The following is an 18292-nucleotide window of genomic DNA, read 5'->3' on the forward strand; positions in this document are numbered from 1 at the left end:
CCGGAATGGTTTCTTTCACGAATCTAATGCATTTCTTGTTTACTCTCACTCCATGGTCTGCGTCGGCCTGAGTTGGATATTCTACAGATATATTCAAGCACTAGCAAGTAAGATGGCAACTGAAGTGCTGAAAGCTAAACATGGTAGAGACGATGCGTCTCAATGTACTCCGCAACTGCCGGAGTGACCATCTCCCTCCACTGCTCGTGTCCACCATTCGCGCCCTGTCGAATCAGCGTACTGCTCACTGACCTCAGTTCCTCCGGGATGTCCACCAGCAGTACCCTCCCCTCCTCCGCGAACTCGCGTATCGCCGCGCGGAGCTTCGCCTCCTCGCCTTGCGCCTCCGGGGAGAGGAGGGCACGGCGGGCGCAGACGACGCGGGCGTCGTCGCCGGCGGGGTGGGCGGAGAGGAAGCGGTGGAGGGCAGAGGCCATGGCGGAGGGGGAGGGGTAGTAGCGCGGGGCGAAGAGCCGCTCGAGGGTGTCAGTGCCGACGAGGAAGGTGAGCTGGGGCCGTGGGGGCGGCGCGGATGAGGAACTCGTCAGTGGGACATCTGGGGGAAAGGAAGCAGGGGTGGAGGCGGGAGGGGCGGACAGGCGCTGCCGTAAGTAGGAGAGGAGGACGGAGGACTTGCCCACGAACGTGGGTTCATCGATGATCGCGACGGCGACGTTGTCGTGGGGAGGCGCGGTGGCAGGTGACCCGTCTCCGTGTGCGGGGGAGGCGGAGGCGGAGGCGGAGGCGGGGACGCGGAGGACGTCGCGCGCGAGGAGGAGCATCATCTCGAGGCGCTGCGCGTGGGCGGCGTCGCCGGGCGCGAGCTGCTTGTCCGCGTTGCGCACGGAGAGGAGGAGGAGCTTCGCGTCGTAGTCGGCGGCGTCGGACGCGTCGTCGTCGGCGAACGCGGGGCGCGGCGCGTTGGCGAGGGCGAGGTGCGCGCGGGAGGGCGGGTTGAAGGACGAGTCGAGCACGGCGACGCGGAGGGTGCCGCGCGGGGCGAGGGGCCGGCGGGGGTGGGCCAGGCGGGGTGGGTGGCGTAGACGAGCTCGAGGGGCGAGTGGCCGGCGCGGACGCGGTCAATGAGGGACGCGAAGGATGCCATGCAGCCTGGGGAGAGGTTCAGTGCGCGTGCGGGGAAGGAGAGTGGCCATGGCGGGGACGAACGTGCCAGTGCGCGTCTCCGAGGAAGGCCGGGCTGGGAGGTGGCCGAGGCGAGCAGCGGCGGGGATGGTGGCAACGATGGCAAGGAGGGGAAGACGGCGTGCGGAGGCGAGCAGACGGCGCGAGGAGAGTCTGAGGATGATGTCCGGCCGCTTCTGGCAGTCGGCGCTTCTTCGCGCGAGCCAGATCGCGATCAGCCGGGCGTCTGTGTGTCTCTGCGGTTGTGCACCGACTCGCGTCTCTGCAGCATCGATTCTCTCTCTCTTACAGCCATGGAGAAGGACGCGGATGGATTCTACTCCCCAGCAGCACCAGGTATGTGCTGCATCTCTGCGCTGACCACACACTGACCCGCGAAACAGCAGCGGACAAAAGGAACAGCCTGCAGAGGAAGCCGACGGTACGTCCTCCTTCTCTCGCCTCCGCGCGGTTCGATCGGTCCTCGGTGTTCACCCGCACACTCCCCCTCCAGACGCGACGGATCTCATCAAGTCCTCCTTCGAGGTCTCGGTCAGTGCCACCGCTTTCCTCCCTGTCAACTCTGTTCGTGATGACCGGACCCCCAGGTCACATTAGCCGACCAGCAAGCCGACCCGAACTCGCCGCTCTACAGCGCAAAGACATTTGAGCAGCTTGGCCTGTACGTCTCCCCGCCCCTCCATTCCTCCGCAGACGCGTCTGACCCCATCGCCGCCCAGTCATGCTGACCTCCTCAAGGGGATTTACGACATGGGCTTCTCCAAGCCGTCCAAGATCCAAGAACGCGCCCTGCCCCTCCTCTTGTCAAATCCGTGTGTGCCACGCCCCGCCCCCATCGACGCGCGGATGCTGACTTATTGCGCGGTCCAGACCGACCAACATGATCGGCCAGTCGCAGTCGGGCACGGGCAAGACGGCGGCGTTCGTGTTGACGATGCTTAGTCGGGTGGACTTCACGAAGAACAAGACGCAGGTGGGTTCTTCTTGCCGGGTGCACTTGCAGGGCAGGCTCTTTATCGCGTGGCGCCGAATGAGCTCGGTCGCGCGCATGTCTTGTTTTCCATTCATGCACGCGGCGCTGCGGGACACGGAATGACGCCATTACGTGACCCTGCGATGCATGCACGGGCTTGTTGCAGGCGATCTAGGAAGTGGGCTGGCACGGAATGGGCTGAGAGGCATCTGGGCAACACCTCGTCCCTGCTTCCGTGCACGCTCGGGTCGCAACAAGCATTCCGGTCTGTCGGCTACCAAGCGAGGGCGCGCTGAGGTTCTCGGGGATCGTAGGGTGTCCCCGCAGACCCGTTGATCCCCTCTCGGTGTCTCCGTGCGGGCTCTATGGGTTGGCCGTCGTTCTGCTCGGTGAGCGTCGGGCATCACGATGGTCGGGCATCATACCTCTGTGCCCGGACGCGCGTGGATGCCGACGTACGGGCCCAGAGCGCAGGCTACCCGCAAGCCCGAGAAGAAAAATCCTAGGTCACCGCTGTTGCAGACTCTATCATTCGCGAGGCCCCGCCCCTCCCCGCCTTCCTATACACCTTTCGCACCCTCACACCCTGCTAACCCTCCTTCCCCAGGCCCTCTGCCTCGCCCCCTCGCGCGAACTCGCGCGGCAAATCATGTCCGTCGTCGTCGCAATGGGCAAGTTCACGCCCGTGCAGACGGAGTACGCGATCAAGGACAGCCTGCCCAAGGGCGCGTCACGCGTCTCGGCGCAGGTCGTCGTCGGGACGCCCGGGACGATGACGGACCTGATACGCCGGAAGGTGATCGACGTGTCGGAGGTGAAGGTGTTCGTGCTCGACGAGGCGGATAACATGCTCGACCAGGACGGCCTGGGCGACCAGACGCTCCGGGTCAAAAAGTGAGTGACGCGCGCGCCTAGTGCGGTAATCTCTGGGCCGCGCTTCCTCCCACTGCGCGCTGGAAGGGCTGGCTGACCTTCCCTTTGCCTCCTCCGCGCAGCATGCTCCCGCGCACGGGCGTGCAGATCATCCTGTTCTCGGCGACGTTCCCGGATCATGTGCGGACGTTTGCGGCGAAGTTTGCGCCGAGCGCGAACAAGATCGAGCTGCAGAAGAACGACCTGACGGTGGACAACATCCACCAGTTCTATCTCGACTGCAAGAACGAGGAGCACAAGTACGACGTGCTCGTGTCGCTGTATGAGCTCCTCACTATAGGGCAGAGCATCATCTTCTGCCAGGTACGTTTGCTTTGCGAAAGTGTAGATCGTGACAAGACGAAAGCTAATGATCGGGTGGGCAGCACCGACACACGGCGGACCGGATCGCGCAGCGGATGACGCTGGAGGGACACAAGGTCGCGTCGCTGCACGGCGCGAAGGACGCGTCGGAGCGCGACTCGATCATCGACTCGTTCCGCGAGGGCCGCGAGAAGGTGCTGATCACGACGAACGTGATCGCGCGGGGGATCGACATCCTGCAGGTGAACATGGTCGTCAACTACGACCTCCCGCTGCTCAACGAGCGCGACAACTGGGGGAACAAGTCCGACGCCCGCCCCGACATCGAGACGTACATCCACCGCATCGGTGAGTCGCGCGTGCCCCGGATTCGCGCGTCCCTTTCCTGTGCCTGTCCCTATTCCTGGTCGCGGGGCTGCGCTGCGCGGGGCTGCTCCGGTGTGCGTTACGTATCCGATCGTGGTCACCTTCCCCTCGGGGGCTGTCAATTCAGTCCCGCAGGGGCGGCCCTGGCTCCGGCGCGCGAACCCTCTCATGCGCGGGGTCAGTCATGGAAGGCGGGCATGCGTTCCTATGGATCTAAACACAGAGCGCTCGTCGTTCCTGCGTGCGGGGCGGCGACGATCGTTGGAGATTGCGCCCGGCGCAGATCCTGGGGCCGCCCGGTGGGGGGCCTGCCAAACCGGGCAGGGTCGTGGAACGCGCACGCGCGGTAATTGCTGCCTTGTTGAACTCTACGCCGCCTCGCGTCTTGTCAGCCTGCGCGACCGTGCGGACGGTCTGCGCAGTCAGGTGTCGAGCTTGACTGCGTACACCGCCCTTCTGCGTGGAACGTCGCTGCCCCGCAGGCAGATTAATGCCCTCGCTGCAGACATGGCGTGAAAGTAGGATGCCCACGCGGCCGATCCCACACGCACATGACGCTCTTCCTTCGCCGTTTCTCTGGCGAGACTGGTGGGTAAAGGTCGGGTCGGTGCGGCCCCGACCTGGGCTTCGCCGAGGACGATTATCGTGCAAGCTGTGTGTGGAGGCGCGCAGCCAAGCGGGCTGATCACCCCGCGCCTGGAGCAGTCCCAGAGGCACGAATCGGCGACGAGCCAATCTGCTTCTGGAAGAGCCTGTCTGAGACGGTGGGCGGGCCACGAATGAGCAGTGCTTTTCCCCGGCGATGCACGCGCGGCCCGCGGGCAGTTTGGGTCTGGTTCGCAGCGCGCTTCGACTTCTATGTGTCGTCTCGTCGCGGTGGTGTGCCGTATGCTTACGAGAAACTCCCGCGCGTGTGCAGGTCGGACGGGTCGGTTCGGGCGCAAGGGCATCTCAATAAACTTCGTGCACGACAAGGGGACCTGGGCGCACATGGAGCAGATCGAGAGCGCGACCGGGAAGCACATCCAGCGGATAGGGACGAACGACCTGGACGAGATGGAGAGGTGAGTGGGCTTGCGCGTGTTCCTTCGCGCTCGGCGGGGCGCTGACCCGTCTGGACCTTTCATTTTGCAGCAAATGAAGAAGGCCCTGAAGTGAACTTTGTACCCCGACCCGACCCACCACGCCTGTACCCTGTAGCTCTCTGTTCGTAATGCGCCCCCTCGCAACGGATACCAACCAATATCGCTGTATACTCGCTCCCTCACGGAATCCTTTGTATGTAACCGCTATGGTAATCTGTCACGCCCTGGGCGATCAGCGGTGGCACCAGGCATGAGGTGTGTATCGGTCTTCGAGTTGCCCCGAGACTGAGGTAAACTCATAGTGTGCTGTATATTTGCCTTTTGATTGACGTCCGCGGATATGACGCCAAGCTGCATCTGATCGCGCAGTCCGCGCTGGTCGCGGTCTCATGTTGCATGGGCGTGTCGTTTGTCAATTATCGCGCGACATGAAGTGCTCTAACTACGTCTCCGCTGTGCCTCGTGCTGACAGATGAGAAGAAGCGCGTGTGTATGCACAGCGGGGCCGCTCTCGTGCGGTCGTTCCATTGCTGGTGTGCCGTTCGTGCTGTAGTGGGAACGGTGATGTGAGGATGCTGTCGCCTTCGCAAGACGGGAGTGTATTCGGGCGCGTCCTGCTTAGTGCGGTATAGCGTCGCACCGTGGCATTATATTCGAGGGGGTGGGGACGAGGCTCGGCAATGTCCAGCGTGCCTTGTGTTCAGCCTCCGTGGGTTCTTCCGGTGTGCAGCTCGTGGATCCAGCAGCCATGGATCTCGCTGCTGGCGGGCAGGCCTCCGGCCGCGCTGGAAAAGTCTATATTTCATGCGTGTGAAGCGATGACCGCGCTGACACCCGCACGAGCATGGCCTATCTGGGACGACGGCCTGTGCACAGGAGACGTGCGTGCCCTCGGTGAATCGCGATGGTTCGAGGGCCGTAATCATTAGATTCTATCACGCCGGATGGCCGCGGGCAATGAGCAGTCTGACGCGTTGAGAGCCAGGTGTCAGCGCTGCCCTCACGCTCCGTAAGTGGTCCAGGCAAGTCGGTGTGCACCGTGGTGCATCCCAGGCAGTCAATACGACGAAGCACGACAACACCGAGTGGGAGTGTGTCGGCGCATATTCCTCGTGGAGGCGTGTAAGGTTGATCAACGACCCCGTTCGAGAACGCGCATTGAGTGCTTGCGCTTGCAAATTCTGGTGGCTATCTTCCTCCAGGGTTCGCCGTCATTACTTCCATGTCGCTCGATGTGGCCAACGTCAGTTTTCATCTCAACTGGCGCACTGCCGCCCATTACGCCTCCAAGGAGCCGAGCAAATGACAGGGATCATACGCGGCCACTTATGTGCGCCACCATTGACCGGTCCCTGAGTGCACCTTACCATCTGCCCGTCGCGCACGAACAACCTCCATCCCGAACCCTGCGCGTACTCCTCCCACTGACGTACTGGCCGAAGCCGCTCCCGATTGCGGATCATTAAGAACCTGGATAGAGATTCTCGAACCAATGTCAAGTTCATGAGGGGTGAGAAGCTAGAGCAGATTCGCGAACCCTGTCATGCACACCACGTTCCTTTCCGCTCATCCTGTGCAAATGAGATCTCACGGGAAGCCGAGAGCAGTCAAATATTGTGCTTATGGGCGCACACGGACGTGCTGTCCCTTGGTGACCTGTTTAAAGAGCGGAGGATGCATAAAAGCCGTCTAAACATAGGGATCGTGAACTTACTACCCTCCGCACTCGTCCCCGATCACACCCTGCCCAATAATCTCATTCTTCCTTCCAAGAACACGGCCATGGCGATCCTCCCCACGTTCTATGCATGGTCCAGAGAACACATCCAGCGTGTTTTCGAGGCCAAGACATCAGCAGATTGCCTTCGAGCTCTCGACGACACGTTTGCGCAGAACATCGAGCTGACGCTCAACGGCTCCCCAATACCACGCACGTATCTCCAATCCGCCATCATGGGAATGGTGGAGAGTTCTGGATTTCGTCTGTCGGTGGAGTGGTTAAACGCGGTCGAAGCGCCACGCGACGAGTCCTACAGAGTAAGCACGACCGCGTTGCTGAGGTACTTGAACATCCCTGACCACGCTCTTCACTTAGAGTGGCGCACTGGGAGGATACTACGTCATTCGCAATCTCCGCAGACAGTCGCCCGACTCAACGACACACATGCTATATGAACGACACAAGTCTATCAATGTCATGTGAGCTTCTTCATCGTACGAACAGAGGATAAGCTCACTGATTCTACCTTTTCAGCATCGAGTCCGAGTCGTCAGATCCCTACGTCGACAGTCGGCGCATCGTAAAATTGGCTCTTGTAGCCACGGACAAGCCTATGCACACATAGTTAGACATAGAAGCCATCGCTGCTAGGGCGTCAGGCCGTAACTTATTCCACGCACATCCTAAACACTGTATAATCAGCTGTAGTTGTACTTTTCGCCTTTACCATGTACCGTCACCTACGTCGTCAGGTTATTACTCACGGACGAGTCTGAGGCTTCCCTGTAGGCTCGTTCCGTAACACTCGATTTTACGGTAAATCATTCGCCCAATCAATTCCCGGGCATTGGCGACGCGGGCTTCGTTCTATTTGGTGTACACGGTCCGAAGTCGGGGGAATGAGACCGTGCTATTTTCTCGACCACGCACGTCTCTGTGTGCTCGCAATGATCGCGCGCGAAGTCCAGCTCACTTGTGAGCACGTGGGCGAATTGGGCTTGAGATGCAGGTTGTGCCGTCGAGGATCACTCTTCCGGAAGAAATTAGACTCGAGATTAGCACTTCGGTGCCAGGCCACGAGCCTGGGCGGGTTGCTCATCTATATTTGGACAGTGCGTCACAAATATGCTGTGTGGAGACTAGCACTGCGGAGGCTCCTAAGCATATGCAACTCGAGGCCACTTGGGTACATGAGCAATCGTACTCACCATAAGATGTGTCCGCTGCCGTAGCTTACTCGAAAACGATAGGCACGAGGAGCGGAGCTTTGACTGGCAGCTTCTGCTGATAAGCTTCTCCTTCGTGGCGGCCTGATTATGCGGAAGACTTACGGCAGATCCGTGCCCTGATCGAGAAGTGTGAGACTCATCCGGGCTGGTAGGCCGAACTTACCCCAAGCGACTGAAGGCAGTCAGTGAGAAAGGCATCTGGCTATTGAGACAGTGGAAAGAAGTGCCGACTGTGAAATATTCGCTTGCGAGATGCTGTACTTGTCGTAAAGACGCGGAATGCCGCGACTTGACCGTCTTTGGCGCGGACAATTCGTGTTCTCCGTATCCACCTCAACAGCGTGCGGTGTGCCTCTGGACTACTGTTGCGGAGAGGCAGCAGAAGCATATACCTTCTGTTATTCCGAATCAGCGTCGTCTGGGGGTAGGTCTGGAGCACATCCTCCTGGTGGCTTCTTTTTACCTCCGTTGTATTCACTATAAAGAGGGTGGGCTGGAACAAGCCGAGCCAAGACTCACGCTACCGCTCGACTTCATACATGGCAGAAGAGAACGACATGCACGGTCGCGTTAGGAACCACTTTTGCCGTTCTGCTTGTGCGTCGAGAAGTTATTCTGATAGTAGTGCTGTCGGGTGCCCCATTCAGTGGCCTTCAGTGACATATACGTGTGCAGACGCACCGAAGACAAGGCAGCACCGCCAGGGATGTGGTATGCTTCTGCTCCTCTCGACTGAATTGATAGTAGAGGATTGACATCCTGGGAATTGCCTACGTGGCAAACTGTCCGTAAAACTACCGATGCTTCCGACGCTGAGTGCAATTTCAACGTTAACGGCGCTCCGCAGACACTCCCAACGACCCCAATTTCATACGACTGTGGGTCTGCAGACTATCCATTCGATCATGAGTCGGAGGGTGTCGTCGGTTCGTGCTGGTTTGAAATTGTTCCATGCATTGCGGTGGTCTTCATAACGAGCTTGAAAGCAGTTGGCGAATTCTCTCAGAGTGCTGTATCCGGGTTTTCCCATCAATCACGATCTGACGTTCTGTGCATAAGCCTGTGATATTCAGAAACCTGAGATATTGACTGACAGTGACTACTGGCGCGCGTATAATCAGTCAAATATCACGACGAATCGATTGTGCACTACGCACCCAGAGTCTAAATATAATTTTAAGTGATACTGGTTCACCGAGGCTGTTAACAGTATAGGCGTCGTTCGTGAAGCAGGAGACGCGCGAGATGTCCCTTCAACCTATGTCCACGATAGATCCTTAGTCAGAGCAGCTTATGTACGAGTTGAACCCACGATGATGGATACTCATCATATCGGGTTGGGCATTCGCGGCAGAACACTGAACACCGCGCGTCGCTCAGACTTCTTCACTAAGCGATGGGTTCAGGAGCTTCATGCCGTTGGCGCTCGTCAATTGCAAAGTTCACCTGGAAGCGGGTAATCATACCATTTTGCCGTCCATCGTAGGACACACAGTTCCTGTGATCCGGCAGACCAACCTGGAGCTTCATTGTATCTTCGAGTTCATCAGACTTCTGACATGGGCATTCAAACAAGGCGGCCGGATGCACAATATGTATGACGGCAGTCAGCATGAGAAGTATCTCCAAGACAAATGACTTGCCTGCACACGTTCGGAATTCGATGGCGATGTCAAGCTCGCCACTAGCGCACCGAAAGGGGATAAACTGACTTAAATGACCAGAGATGATGCAGGTAAGCGAATCGCCAAATTTTTGAACAGTCATATTGTGTCCGGTCACAACGATGATATCGAAAGAGAACGCACGAACTGACTGGGTGACGGCCACTGACCAGAATGTACAGGACACGGCGCATGACAATAGTCAATTAAGTTTCTGCGATATCAGTAAGTCAGTATCACGTCTTTACCTGTCTTGAAATATACCATTGAAGTAACGGGGTACAAGCGATGTACCTACAATACATTTCGGTGCCGTATCTGGCTGCGTTCATGTTGGAGCGGCACTGCACAGGGTTGAATGCAAGGAAGCAGGAGAGCACCTATACAGATTAGCTAGATGCGTCCGTGCCAATGCCATAAATAACTTCAAACCTTGTGCGAAACGCCGAGCACGGCCATCTTCTGGACTCGATGCTGGGTCATGCGCGATGGCAGTTATCATAAAGCGTGGTGGCCGCATGTGAAAGGGAGGAACACTATGCGCACCGAGTTTTTCTATCACATCAAAGGCTGTCTCCTGTTGCCCGTCCGTCGCAATCGAGGTGCACACTACGTGTATACTCACTGAGGTCGATTCTTGGGGGTGACAATCACAATTCGTTTTGTCCATGACATGAGGCAAGAGGAGCGAAAGCGTCAAGCTGTAGGACCGGAACGCCGCGCCGAACAGACGGTGACACTACCTACGATTGAGTTTGCGCAGTACTATTGACACCAAAAGTTCGACGAAGATCAAGCATGCTGTTAAAGGCCCTGCGACAGCCGGAGCCTCGGGCTCGTATTGGAGCGGCTGCACAGATTAGAGTGAGATGGTCCGCCGAAAACATACTCCAAAAGTGCATGGGTTGACCTACAGGTCCTCACGCTAGAAGCTACGTGATCTATCAAACCTCATTCCAAGTTTTATGCACGCGCAACATGGTCGCACTGATGACCTGGAACATGAGTTGCCAGATAACTAGTGAAATCACGTTGCTGACCTGAATAAACGACCACTTCCGGTTCTCTGACTCCGCGCTTGTAGTAGTCCTGCGTTTGCAAGCATAACAAGCATGAGACAATTTCTGATCCACGATAACTTGACGCTGCGCCGAAGCGGAGACGGAGACCTTGTCAGTCATTCAGTTATCTGCAATGACCACTCTCCGTGGAACGGAACCCAGCCTGCTGGCAACCCGATGACGAACAACAAGAGTTTATCAAGCATGGCCAATTTGTCGGTCTTAAAACGTATCATACTGCCGGCGCTCCTACCAGTAATTCTCCTACCTCCTTCCGATAGTGACGGAGGACAGATGCGGCAGGCGCTTCATCTTGGCGTTGACGCTCCTTGCAGCTTGATTCTGGAGAACTCATGTCCGCTTGTCATGACAGCACACGAGGCAAGGTATGCGTCTTGGCGCGGGCGAGCGTCCGGAAATCACCTGCAGTGCAGAAGGTGATTTCAGAAGTATTGAAACGTCAACAAAGCTAGAGTAATTACGAAGTCTTGTGTCCAGACGTAACTCACCTTGTTGAAAGGTCGGGTGCGAGCGCGCATCTGTATGATCTTCCATAAAGCTCGACACAGTTTCAAATGAAAGCCTAAAGGGACTCACGAACTCCCTCGGGCATCGATAACGCTAAGCTGCTCCATCCCTACATTCATCGCATTCAGGTCGGGCGTATGGCCGACTCGTGGTTGCATGAGAGGGACTGAAGTCGGTCGTTTAAGTTTGGTTAGCTATGCAACAGGCTCAGCGGATAGGCATAGTGATGGAAGTGGTTTGTTACAATAGCAGAATAGCGACGGACAACGAATATGAGATCGACAAGAAGAAAACGGACAAGAACGAAGCAAGACGCTCCTGGACGTTGGTCAGGCAGATGGACGCAAAAAGGCCAATAGAGACAGTCCCGGGACGTCTACGTTCTGTCTTTGTCTGGAATGTAGTCAGTTCCTTGGCGTCATAGACCGAAGATGATGGGACGTACAGCTCCCGCACTGAATACATGAGCCGGAGACGAGTTAATGTCGAATCATAACAGGCATATTCGACGCGGTGAAGAGACGCACCCCTGATGACAAAATTCGCGAGCACGGCCACGAAGAGCAATACGCTGATTATGACAGGGCCAAGGATTTGGTCTGCAGGACACATTTGACGGTGAGAACTAAACCAATCTGCTTGTACAAAGCGAAGATAATTTACCGAAAGACCCTGGATCCCGCTTCTGGATTAAGGTGATCCTATGCTGATATATGGCATAACCGTACACCTGGGTTCACCACCGTTGAACGGCGCATACTGGGAGTCTGACAGCTTTTCAAATCTTACCAAGATACCGATACTCATGCCAGCGTACGCGTACGCAAAGTATCGTGACACATCGTCCTTCGAGGCGTTGAAGAGCGCAAGAGCCAGGGTTCCGATGAGAACAGACATGTTCAAATATGCAATCCACGCTATATATCATTAATTCCAAGTTGTCCAGACGCATATAACATGGCCTAGGCACTCACTCCTCTCATTCGCAAACCAGACCTTTCCTTCGACCTTGATAGGTGTAGCGATTTTCTTGGGGACCCTCACTTGGGGTGGTACGCTATTGATAGCATGGTAGTCCCGCACCGTGGGCATTTGCCCATGCTCATCGCTCTCCGCCTCCGGAACATTGTCGTTACGAGTGTAGCGCGGTCTCCTGCGTAGCGTTTTCTTCGGAAGCGAGGCTAGAGCCGAGGGTGAGAACGGCGAGAGTATGTCCGACATTGCGTGCCATGACCGCCTCAGTAGGGAGCCCCGATGCTCGCTGTTGCCGTTGAGGTTTCGCGCGGCTGCTCCAGAGTCCATGATGTTTGGCAGTGAGTCGAAGAAGGTTGCACAAGCCTGAGCTTGAAGGCCTAAAGCCTCGAGTTGGCCTCGAGTGTGGGCGAGCCAAGGCGTCCTCGGTGTGACAGTGGCGTAGGGCTTATGCACGTGCGTTTCCGGCGCTAGTTCGTCGACGCTTCGAGCTGAGGGTGTATGAGGCATCTCGTACGTGTGTGTGAGTTATGTACAGGAAAGATTCAATTGCTCAAAGCTTCGCAATGCGCTATATATTTTGTCGGGTCGACCGGTATGCAGCAAGTGTGATCCATCATTGCCAGTGGGCGGTAAAGCTGTAGTTTTTGGTGACCACGACGACTTGTGCAGTGGCGCCGAGTACTATTTTTACTCGCAAGGATTAGGGGGTCGTTAAACGTTTCGGAACGTTTGAACGTTTGAACGTCGAGTCTCAGTTACCTGTTGCGGCAGAAGGATACTAGGCACCACGCAATTCTGACGGTCTCTATGAGCATAAACGTAGAAGACGTGGCTCCGAATAGCGATGTTAACACAACGAGCATGGAATCACGAACAAGCACGCTACGCCGGAACGGCGCTTGGGTCGGAGGGAAAACCTATTTCATTTGAGTGTTAGTTTATGCACACGAGTGTATGAAAAAATCGAACCTTAACAATCATACTCTCCACGCCTGGGATATATTCAACTACACGGGTGCGCCTCACTTCCTCCCTCTGAACACCGAAGTAACGCGGCGTGTCAAAGCTCCATTCGCAGTTGCCTACCACCCAGCTCTCCATGGCCATCACAAACTTCGCGACGATTGCATCCCTCTGAGGGCCCCAGGACGGCAGGCGAAGCTTATCGGCTTCAAAGCTGTCCACGAGCTGTTTGAAACGCAGGCCGACATGATCTGCTGCGGTTTGGAGGTCGCAGTGCTGGGATTCCATCACGACAGTGACGACATTGTTCCCGTGTGCCCCATTGCTTGCTCCATGTTGTAGGAGTAGAGATCCTGTCGTTGAACCAGTCTCAGCGGGCAGGTCGCCTTCAGCCTAAAAATTCACTCACATTCGATAGCCACACCATGTCGACCGCAGCGAGGTGTAGGCGTATCATAACAGGGTGTTCGAAGATCTCGTCAGGGAGATCAAGACCGAAGATGAACCCGAACAATCCGAAACAAACTCGAACGGCGCTGTTCTCTCTGCGAGCGTTGATATACGCCTCTGGATCAAGGACTTTGTTATGCTCGCGAAGTCCCGCCTCGGCAGTTACCGCGTTCACGTAGTCTTCACAGTGCCTGAGCAATCGACCGTAACATGCAGGTACGTCCGATTGAACCAGCTTCTCGCGGAGCCTGTGATAGGCTTGTCGGTGAGAAATTAGACACAGGATAACACTGTCCTTACTGCTTTGTCATCTGAGCGAGAGCTGACCCATCTTGCCAATCAGGGTCACGAAGGGCGTCCAGAAAGGCGTGTCCAGTCTTGTCCGCATCCTTTCCGTTTTGATCATCGCTGACTTCGTCAATGACAAACAAGATATTGATCATGTCCATCGCGATGCGCAGCTCTTCATAGCCGGCGTAGGGGAAGGCATGAGCACTGAGGAGTTCGTTACCTCCTTGCTGGAAGAAGGCGCGCTTGCGCTCGGGTACAACCCAATAGCTGTTGACCCAGGCCGAGGATGCCTTAGCCGCACGCTCGTAGTGGGGATTGAAGGAATGTTTGAACGGTAAAACGAACATGAGGTCAGGTAGGATGAAGGAATCTGGGATGGTAGCCATGTTGTAGCGGAGATACCGTGCCACCTGGGACCGCGGATGAGTCAGGAGCAACGGGGCGAGGAGTGCTGCGAGACCACATACTCATTATATAGTATCGTGCAGCGCATTTCTTGTTTTTGGAAATCTGTGTCATCTCATTTTCCAGCCAGATACGACGGTCCTAACCTTCTTGGTATCATACCCCGATTATGGATGGACATCATGCTACGTGCGTGCCTGGCACTAGTCAAACCGCTAACGGGACGTACTGTAAAGTAGCACTGCATACCTTGGTCAGTGCTGTGGCGGTCTGCATTGCGTGCTTTGTGAGGGGGTGGAGTGCATTTCTCAGCGACAGCCAATCCGGCCCTAGGGAGCCTGGAGATATGGAGAGATGAACGAGTAATACAGTCAGTGAAAATAGAGAACCGACGGGGTGCTGGATATACACAGTACCAGCAACGACAGTGTCCGAAACCACGGCTTGTAGGTCTCGCAATTGGTATGCTGCCCCGGACGGTGGTTGCGAACTTGAAGATCGGATTCAGCGATAATCTGAAACTGAATGAGTACGAGAGTCATAACGTTATCGTTGAGCTGTCCCACAGAGTAAGCAATGAGAGACATCATATGCAGATGCCAGCCGGAGGAGCCAATTGGTTGTGCTTATTCGACACGGGGTTCGTGTAGCTACCGACTATGCGTGCATGATGTCCCGGTCTTCGGCCGTGTGCGTTAGTTGTGCCAAGGAGCATAAGAATGAACCTCGGAGTCATTAGTTAGTTGCAGCGCTTGGATCACGACCGGACTCGGAGGGCATACCTTGAAATGACGGTGTGATAGATCTGTAACGGAGCCCTCGCATGCGCCTGAGTGGCATGCACTGGCAGCGCTGCAACGCGTGATAGAATGTTAATGCACGATACCAGGGAATTCTAGGATAAGACCAACAGTGATACATCATGCTCCACATCAACACTGACCTTGCGTTTTGACGGCAGTACATTGCTTCGAAGCTGGTAGTGGGACATGTGCTCACAGACTCCGTCGGTCGTTCAACCTAGGACCATTGAGAGACGCGCACCGGATTCACACTTACTTATATCCGACACTGTGCTTGTGGTCTGTGTCACGTTCTGGATTGGACGGTGGCAAGGGAAAGCATCATCGGCGTTCCATGCCCGATCCTATCGGTCCGCAACAACTTCACTTCATAGGCGGAGTCAAGTTTGTCTCCATCGTGAACTACAAAAGCAGGAGAACGTCTGTGTCAGGGCACGCTGGCATTACCCCTCGAGACTTACTGACAAGGTGCCCCTATGGCTAAGACACAATCTTGTGCTCTCGTCACTCGTGAAACACCCGAAAAAGCTGCCTATCTTAACGATGGTATGGATTGCAATTGGCACTGAACGCAGATGCACAGCTCGAAGCCCGTACAATCAGCCATGTGCGCAACTAAAATGCTTAGCCAGACGTGTGCTGCGCGTCCGATACCGCCGAGGAATGCAGAGAGATCGTTGGCAGGTCTCCCAGGTCAGAAGTTTTGATCAGAGATGTTCAATATATTGTACCGACCTGCGTCTTGACTCCGCGAGACTCTAGCGTGGAGTGTGAACTGTTGGGCTGTTGCCTTCGCCCCGTAGACATCGACAGCGTCCACGTCGCACACCGACTGCTAGAAGCCATCAGCTTGAGTCCATATCGGAGTAGATGAACGGCACCAGTCCCCGGGAGGGAAAACAGCGATGTGAGGAGCGAAGTACAGTGAACTGGAATGGTCTGGCGAACGCGTGAGAGTAGGTAATTGAGCTACGTACTAGTACATTGCGGCGACACAATTGCAAATTCTCACGGTACCACTCCGTATAATCACGTACCTTCCCTCCACACTGTCACATCCACGCGCACGATCATATCCCGCTCTGGATTGAGCTCCTGCAGGTAACTTATTGCAAGCAACGGGTTACATGACTGTAGCAAAATCCCAGCGTCGTCTCCTGTACGTACCATCGCAACTCGTACGTCGCATGACACATGCACAGGTCCGTGTCGTGACGCCGTACTAGAGGCTCATGTACATGATGTGGGCCACCGCTGGCGCCAAACCCTTCCGAGTAGGGCGCTCGGATCGGCACAGTCACTCACTGCCCCAGACGACGTACTTTACGTCTTGGTGGGGTATGACAGTGATGGACACGGATGGGTACGAGGTACTGTAAGTCCGTCTCCCCAAACGATTGTCGCGCACAGCCACTGATATACAGTCAGTTAGACGAGTTGGCGACACTCCGATGAGGAGTCGGCGTAATTTCAAGGATCTGTCGTGTCTGTCGGCGTGGTTGTCACCGCCGTGTCCGATGACTGCTGTGGCAGGGCCCCAGAAGCTGCCGATGCTTAATGACTCTGTCAAGCGCTCAACTGCGTGGGCCAGACGCAGGGCCAGACGTGGTCAGTGCCATCTCAGACCTGTCAGTCTTCTCAGACCCTCAAATCCAGTTCTCAGGCGACTCGGAAGTTTGCTGACTAGACTCTAACACCGCAAGCGTACATCCCGGTCAGACATGTAGCGTTCACCATGTGGCTTGCGCGTGCGTCTTGGGATTTGTACTACTGATACTTCCGCCTCAGGTTCTGACAAGTCCACGTCGCCTACAGATCTCAACATTAATATACGTTCATGCAGCGCAAATGGGGGCGTTGGGCGCTGCCGCAGCTCGAGAAACCATCACACCTGACAAGAACAAACGTCATGCGCGTCCACACCAGCACTCACATGCATGTCCATCTCGTCCGCACAAGAGATTGCCGCCCTGTCAATGACATAGCTACTGATGCAATTGGGTCGACGACTCATCCTGATTGTCGTCGGATGGTCTTGCAGACCTTGCGTGGAGGGACTTGCGTTGAGAATGCAATTCTCCTTGGGCCCGCAGAGGGATTGCCTTCGTGCAATAGTCATGTCGGGCGCGTGCAAGCCTAATACTGGCCCCAAATTGCAAGCTGTCCGATCGGCCGCGAGTACCTGCGGCGTAGCGATGCTGTGGATCAGCTTCTGGAGGCGTGTGCACCGTGTGTTTGCCAGATTCCCGGGAAGTAAGGTGGGTGGGTGACGTCCGAGCATGGAGCCTGTCTAGCTTGAAACTTGAAACTTTGACAGGGATGCCTGGGGCAGCCGCGGTCAGTAGAGAACAATTGGTATCAGACTCGGAGGAAGCCAGGGATATACGTTGTGAGTTCAGTCACTGCGTAGTCACAGCACGTAACTGAGGAGATCCAGCCTCTCCTAAAGTCACACAAGAATGCTATATAAGAGCCCACGAGTTGGTCAATGGCTCTTCATCACAAGCACACCGTCTCAGACAACCGCACCAATTCACATTCAACGACCATGAAGTTCTCCAGCACTGTCACCTCCGGCTTCGCCATTGCCATGGCTCTTCTCGCTCCAGTGAAGGCCGACTTCTACGCCAACTTCTTCGATGGTACGTTCACCTATCCTCTTATACGGATTCTGAACTGACATACCCTCCATTCGCTCAGACTCCGCCTGCTCTGTGAACGGCGGCGAAGGCGTCGACATCCGCAACACTGGCTGCCTGGGCGAGGCCGGCCGTGGCTCCGTCTACATCCCCAATGATGGTCTCGGCACCAGCGGCGACAACCAGTACTGCCTCGTCATCACCTCCGGCGACGGGACGTGCACCTGCCAGAACGTCGGCTACGACTTCACCGCTACCGGGTTCTGCAAGACGCTCAACCCGAGCGACCAGAGCTACCGTTTCGTCGGAGTACGTGATTCTATTTTGCTTGGAATGCAGTGCTGATGATGGATTTTCTGACAGGGAGCCTGCGGACACAACAACTGCTAAGCTGCTGGCGAACGAGCCCTGTGCTATTTGTTGAGAAGAGGATATGCGCGAGTCTAGTCTCTGTTAGCCAAGTAACTTATGGGAAGTGTGTGTTGAATGTAACCTGATCTGTTGAACGCTCGCAAGCACTGGGCACTCGTATCAAACAGATTCACTAGTGAACAGCGAGGCAGTCGCTGGCAGACGTGACGGAGTCGACTGACCGCGTTGGCCCATGCTGTCGGCTGAGCCACCGCTCGAATAATTTGACAATCACTTGGTGAGGAAGTATGGCGCAGGTCTTCGTCGGACGTCCTTGACTCCTTCGACGCGAGTCTCCTGGCGCGGTGATTCTCTGGGATTTCCGTCAGGTATAGCCCGGGCGATGGCGA

General features: G+C 56.0%; 6 protein-coding genes across 6 annotated transcripts; 3 read left to right on the forward strand and 3 right to left on the reverse strand.

The window, feature by feature from the left end:
* Positions 1–30: 30 nt before the first annotated feature.
* Positions 31–937, reverse strand: B0H18DRAFT_1042673 (uncharacterized protein). Its single transcript, XM_048030637.1, is given in 2 exon segments — positions 31–731; positions 747–937. 2 exon segments carry the CDS (start codon positions 783–785, stop codon positions 135–137), a joined length of 636 nt encoding a protein of 211 aa, XP_047886983.1. The 5' UTR covers positions 786–937; the 3' UTR covers positions 31–134.
* Positions 938–1436: 499 nt separating this feature from the next.
* Positions 1437–5170, forward strand: B0H18DRAFT_1097005 (DEAD-domain-containing protein; the record flags this gene model as incomplete). The annotated part of the gene is made up of 11 exons (XM_048032471.1): positions 1437–1483; positions 1527–1564; positions 1637–1674; positions 1731–1804; positions 1863–1955; positions 2014–2116; positions 2724–3010; positions 3112–3352; positions 3415–3700; positions 4638–4782; positions 4853–5170. 11 exons carry the CDS (start codon positions 1437–1439, stop codon positions 4857–4859), a joined length of 1359 nt encoding a protein of 452 aa, XP_047886984.1. The 3' UTR covers positions 4860–5170.
* A 1332-nt stretch (positions 5171–6502) lies between these two features.
* Positions 6503–7390, forward strand: B0H18DRAFT_1042694 (uncharacterized protein). The gene is made up of 3 exons (XM_048030638.1): positions 6503–6840; positions 6899–7002; positions 7058–7390. Exons 1-3 carry the CDS (start codon positions 6586–6588, stop codon positions 7146–7148), a joined length of 450 nt encoding a protein of 149 aa, XP_047886985.1. The 5' UTR covers positions 6503–6585; the 3' UTR covers positions 7149–7390.
* Positions 7391–11294: 3904 nt separating this feature from the next.
* On the reverse strand, positions 11295–12386 carry B0H18DRAFT_109110 (uncharacterized protein). Its single transcript, XM_048032281.1, has 6 exons — positions 11980–12386; positions 11795–11922; positions 11669–11735; positions 11533–11604; positions 11451–11460; positions 11295–11398 (listed from the first exon to the last, which is right to left on the reverse strand). Exons 1-6 carry the CDS (start codon positions 12305–12307, stop codon positions 11335–11337), a joined length of 669 nt encoding a protein of 222 aa, XP_047886986.1. The 5' UTR covers positions 12308–12386; the 3' UTR covers positions 11295–11334.
* A 349-nt stretch (positions 12387–12735) lies between these two features.
* On the reverse strand, positions 12736–14070 carry B0H18DRAFT_1087649 (isoprenoid synthase domain-containing protein; the record flags this gene model as incomplete). Its single annotated transcript, XM_048032194.1, has 4 exons — positions 12736–12897; positions 12950–13272; positions 13349–13641; positions 13694–14070. The coding sequence occupies 4 exons, from the start codon at positions 14068–14070 to the stop codon at positions 12736–12738; spliced, it is 1155 nt and encodes a 384-aa protein (XP_047886987.1).
* Positions 14071–17212: 3142 nt separating this feature from the next.
* B0H18DRAFT_109280 (uncharacterized protein) lies at positions 17213–17948 on the forward strand. The gene is made up of 4 exons (XM_048032328.1): positions 17213–17281; positions 17330–17534; positions 17593–17840; positions 17895–17948. The coding sequence occupies exons 2-4, from the start codon at positions 17381–17383 to the stop codon at positions 17919–17921; spliced, it is 429 nt and encodes a 142-aa protein (XP_047886988.1). The 5' UTR covers positions 17213–17281; positions 17330–17380; the 3' UTR covers positions 17922–17948.
* Positions 17949–18292: the final 344 nt, after the last annotated feature.

This window comes from Fomitopsis serialis (assembly GCF_022376445.1).
Source record: "Fomitopsis serialis strain Sig1Antser10 chromosome Unknown B0H18scaffold_142, whole genome shotgun sequence".
Classification (NCBI taxonomy): domain Eukaryota; kingdom Fungi; phylum Basidiomycota; class Agaricomycetes; order Polyporales; family Fomitopsidaceae; genus Fomitopsis; species Fomitopsis serialis.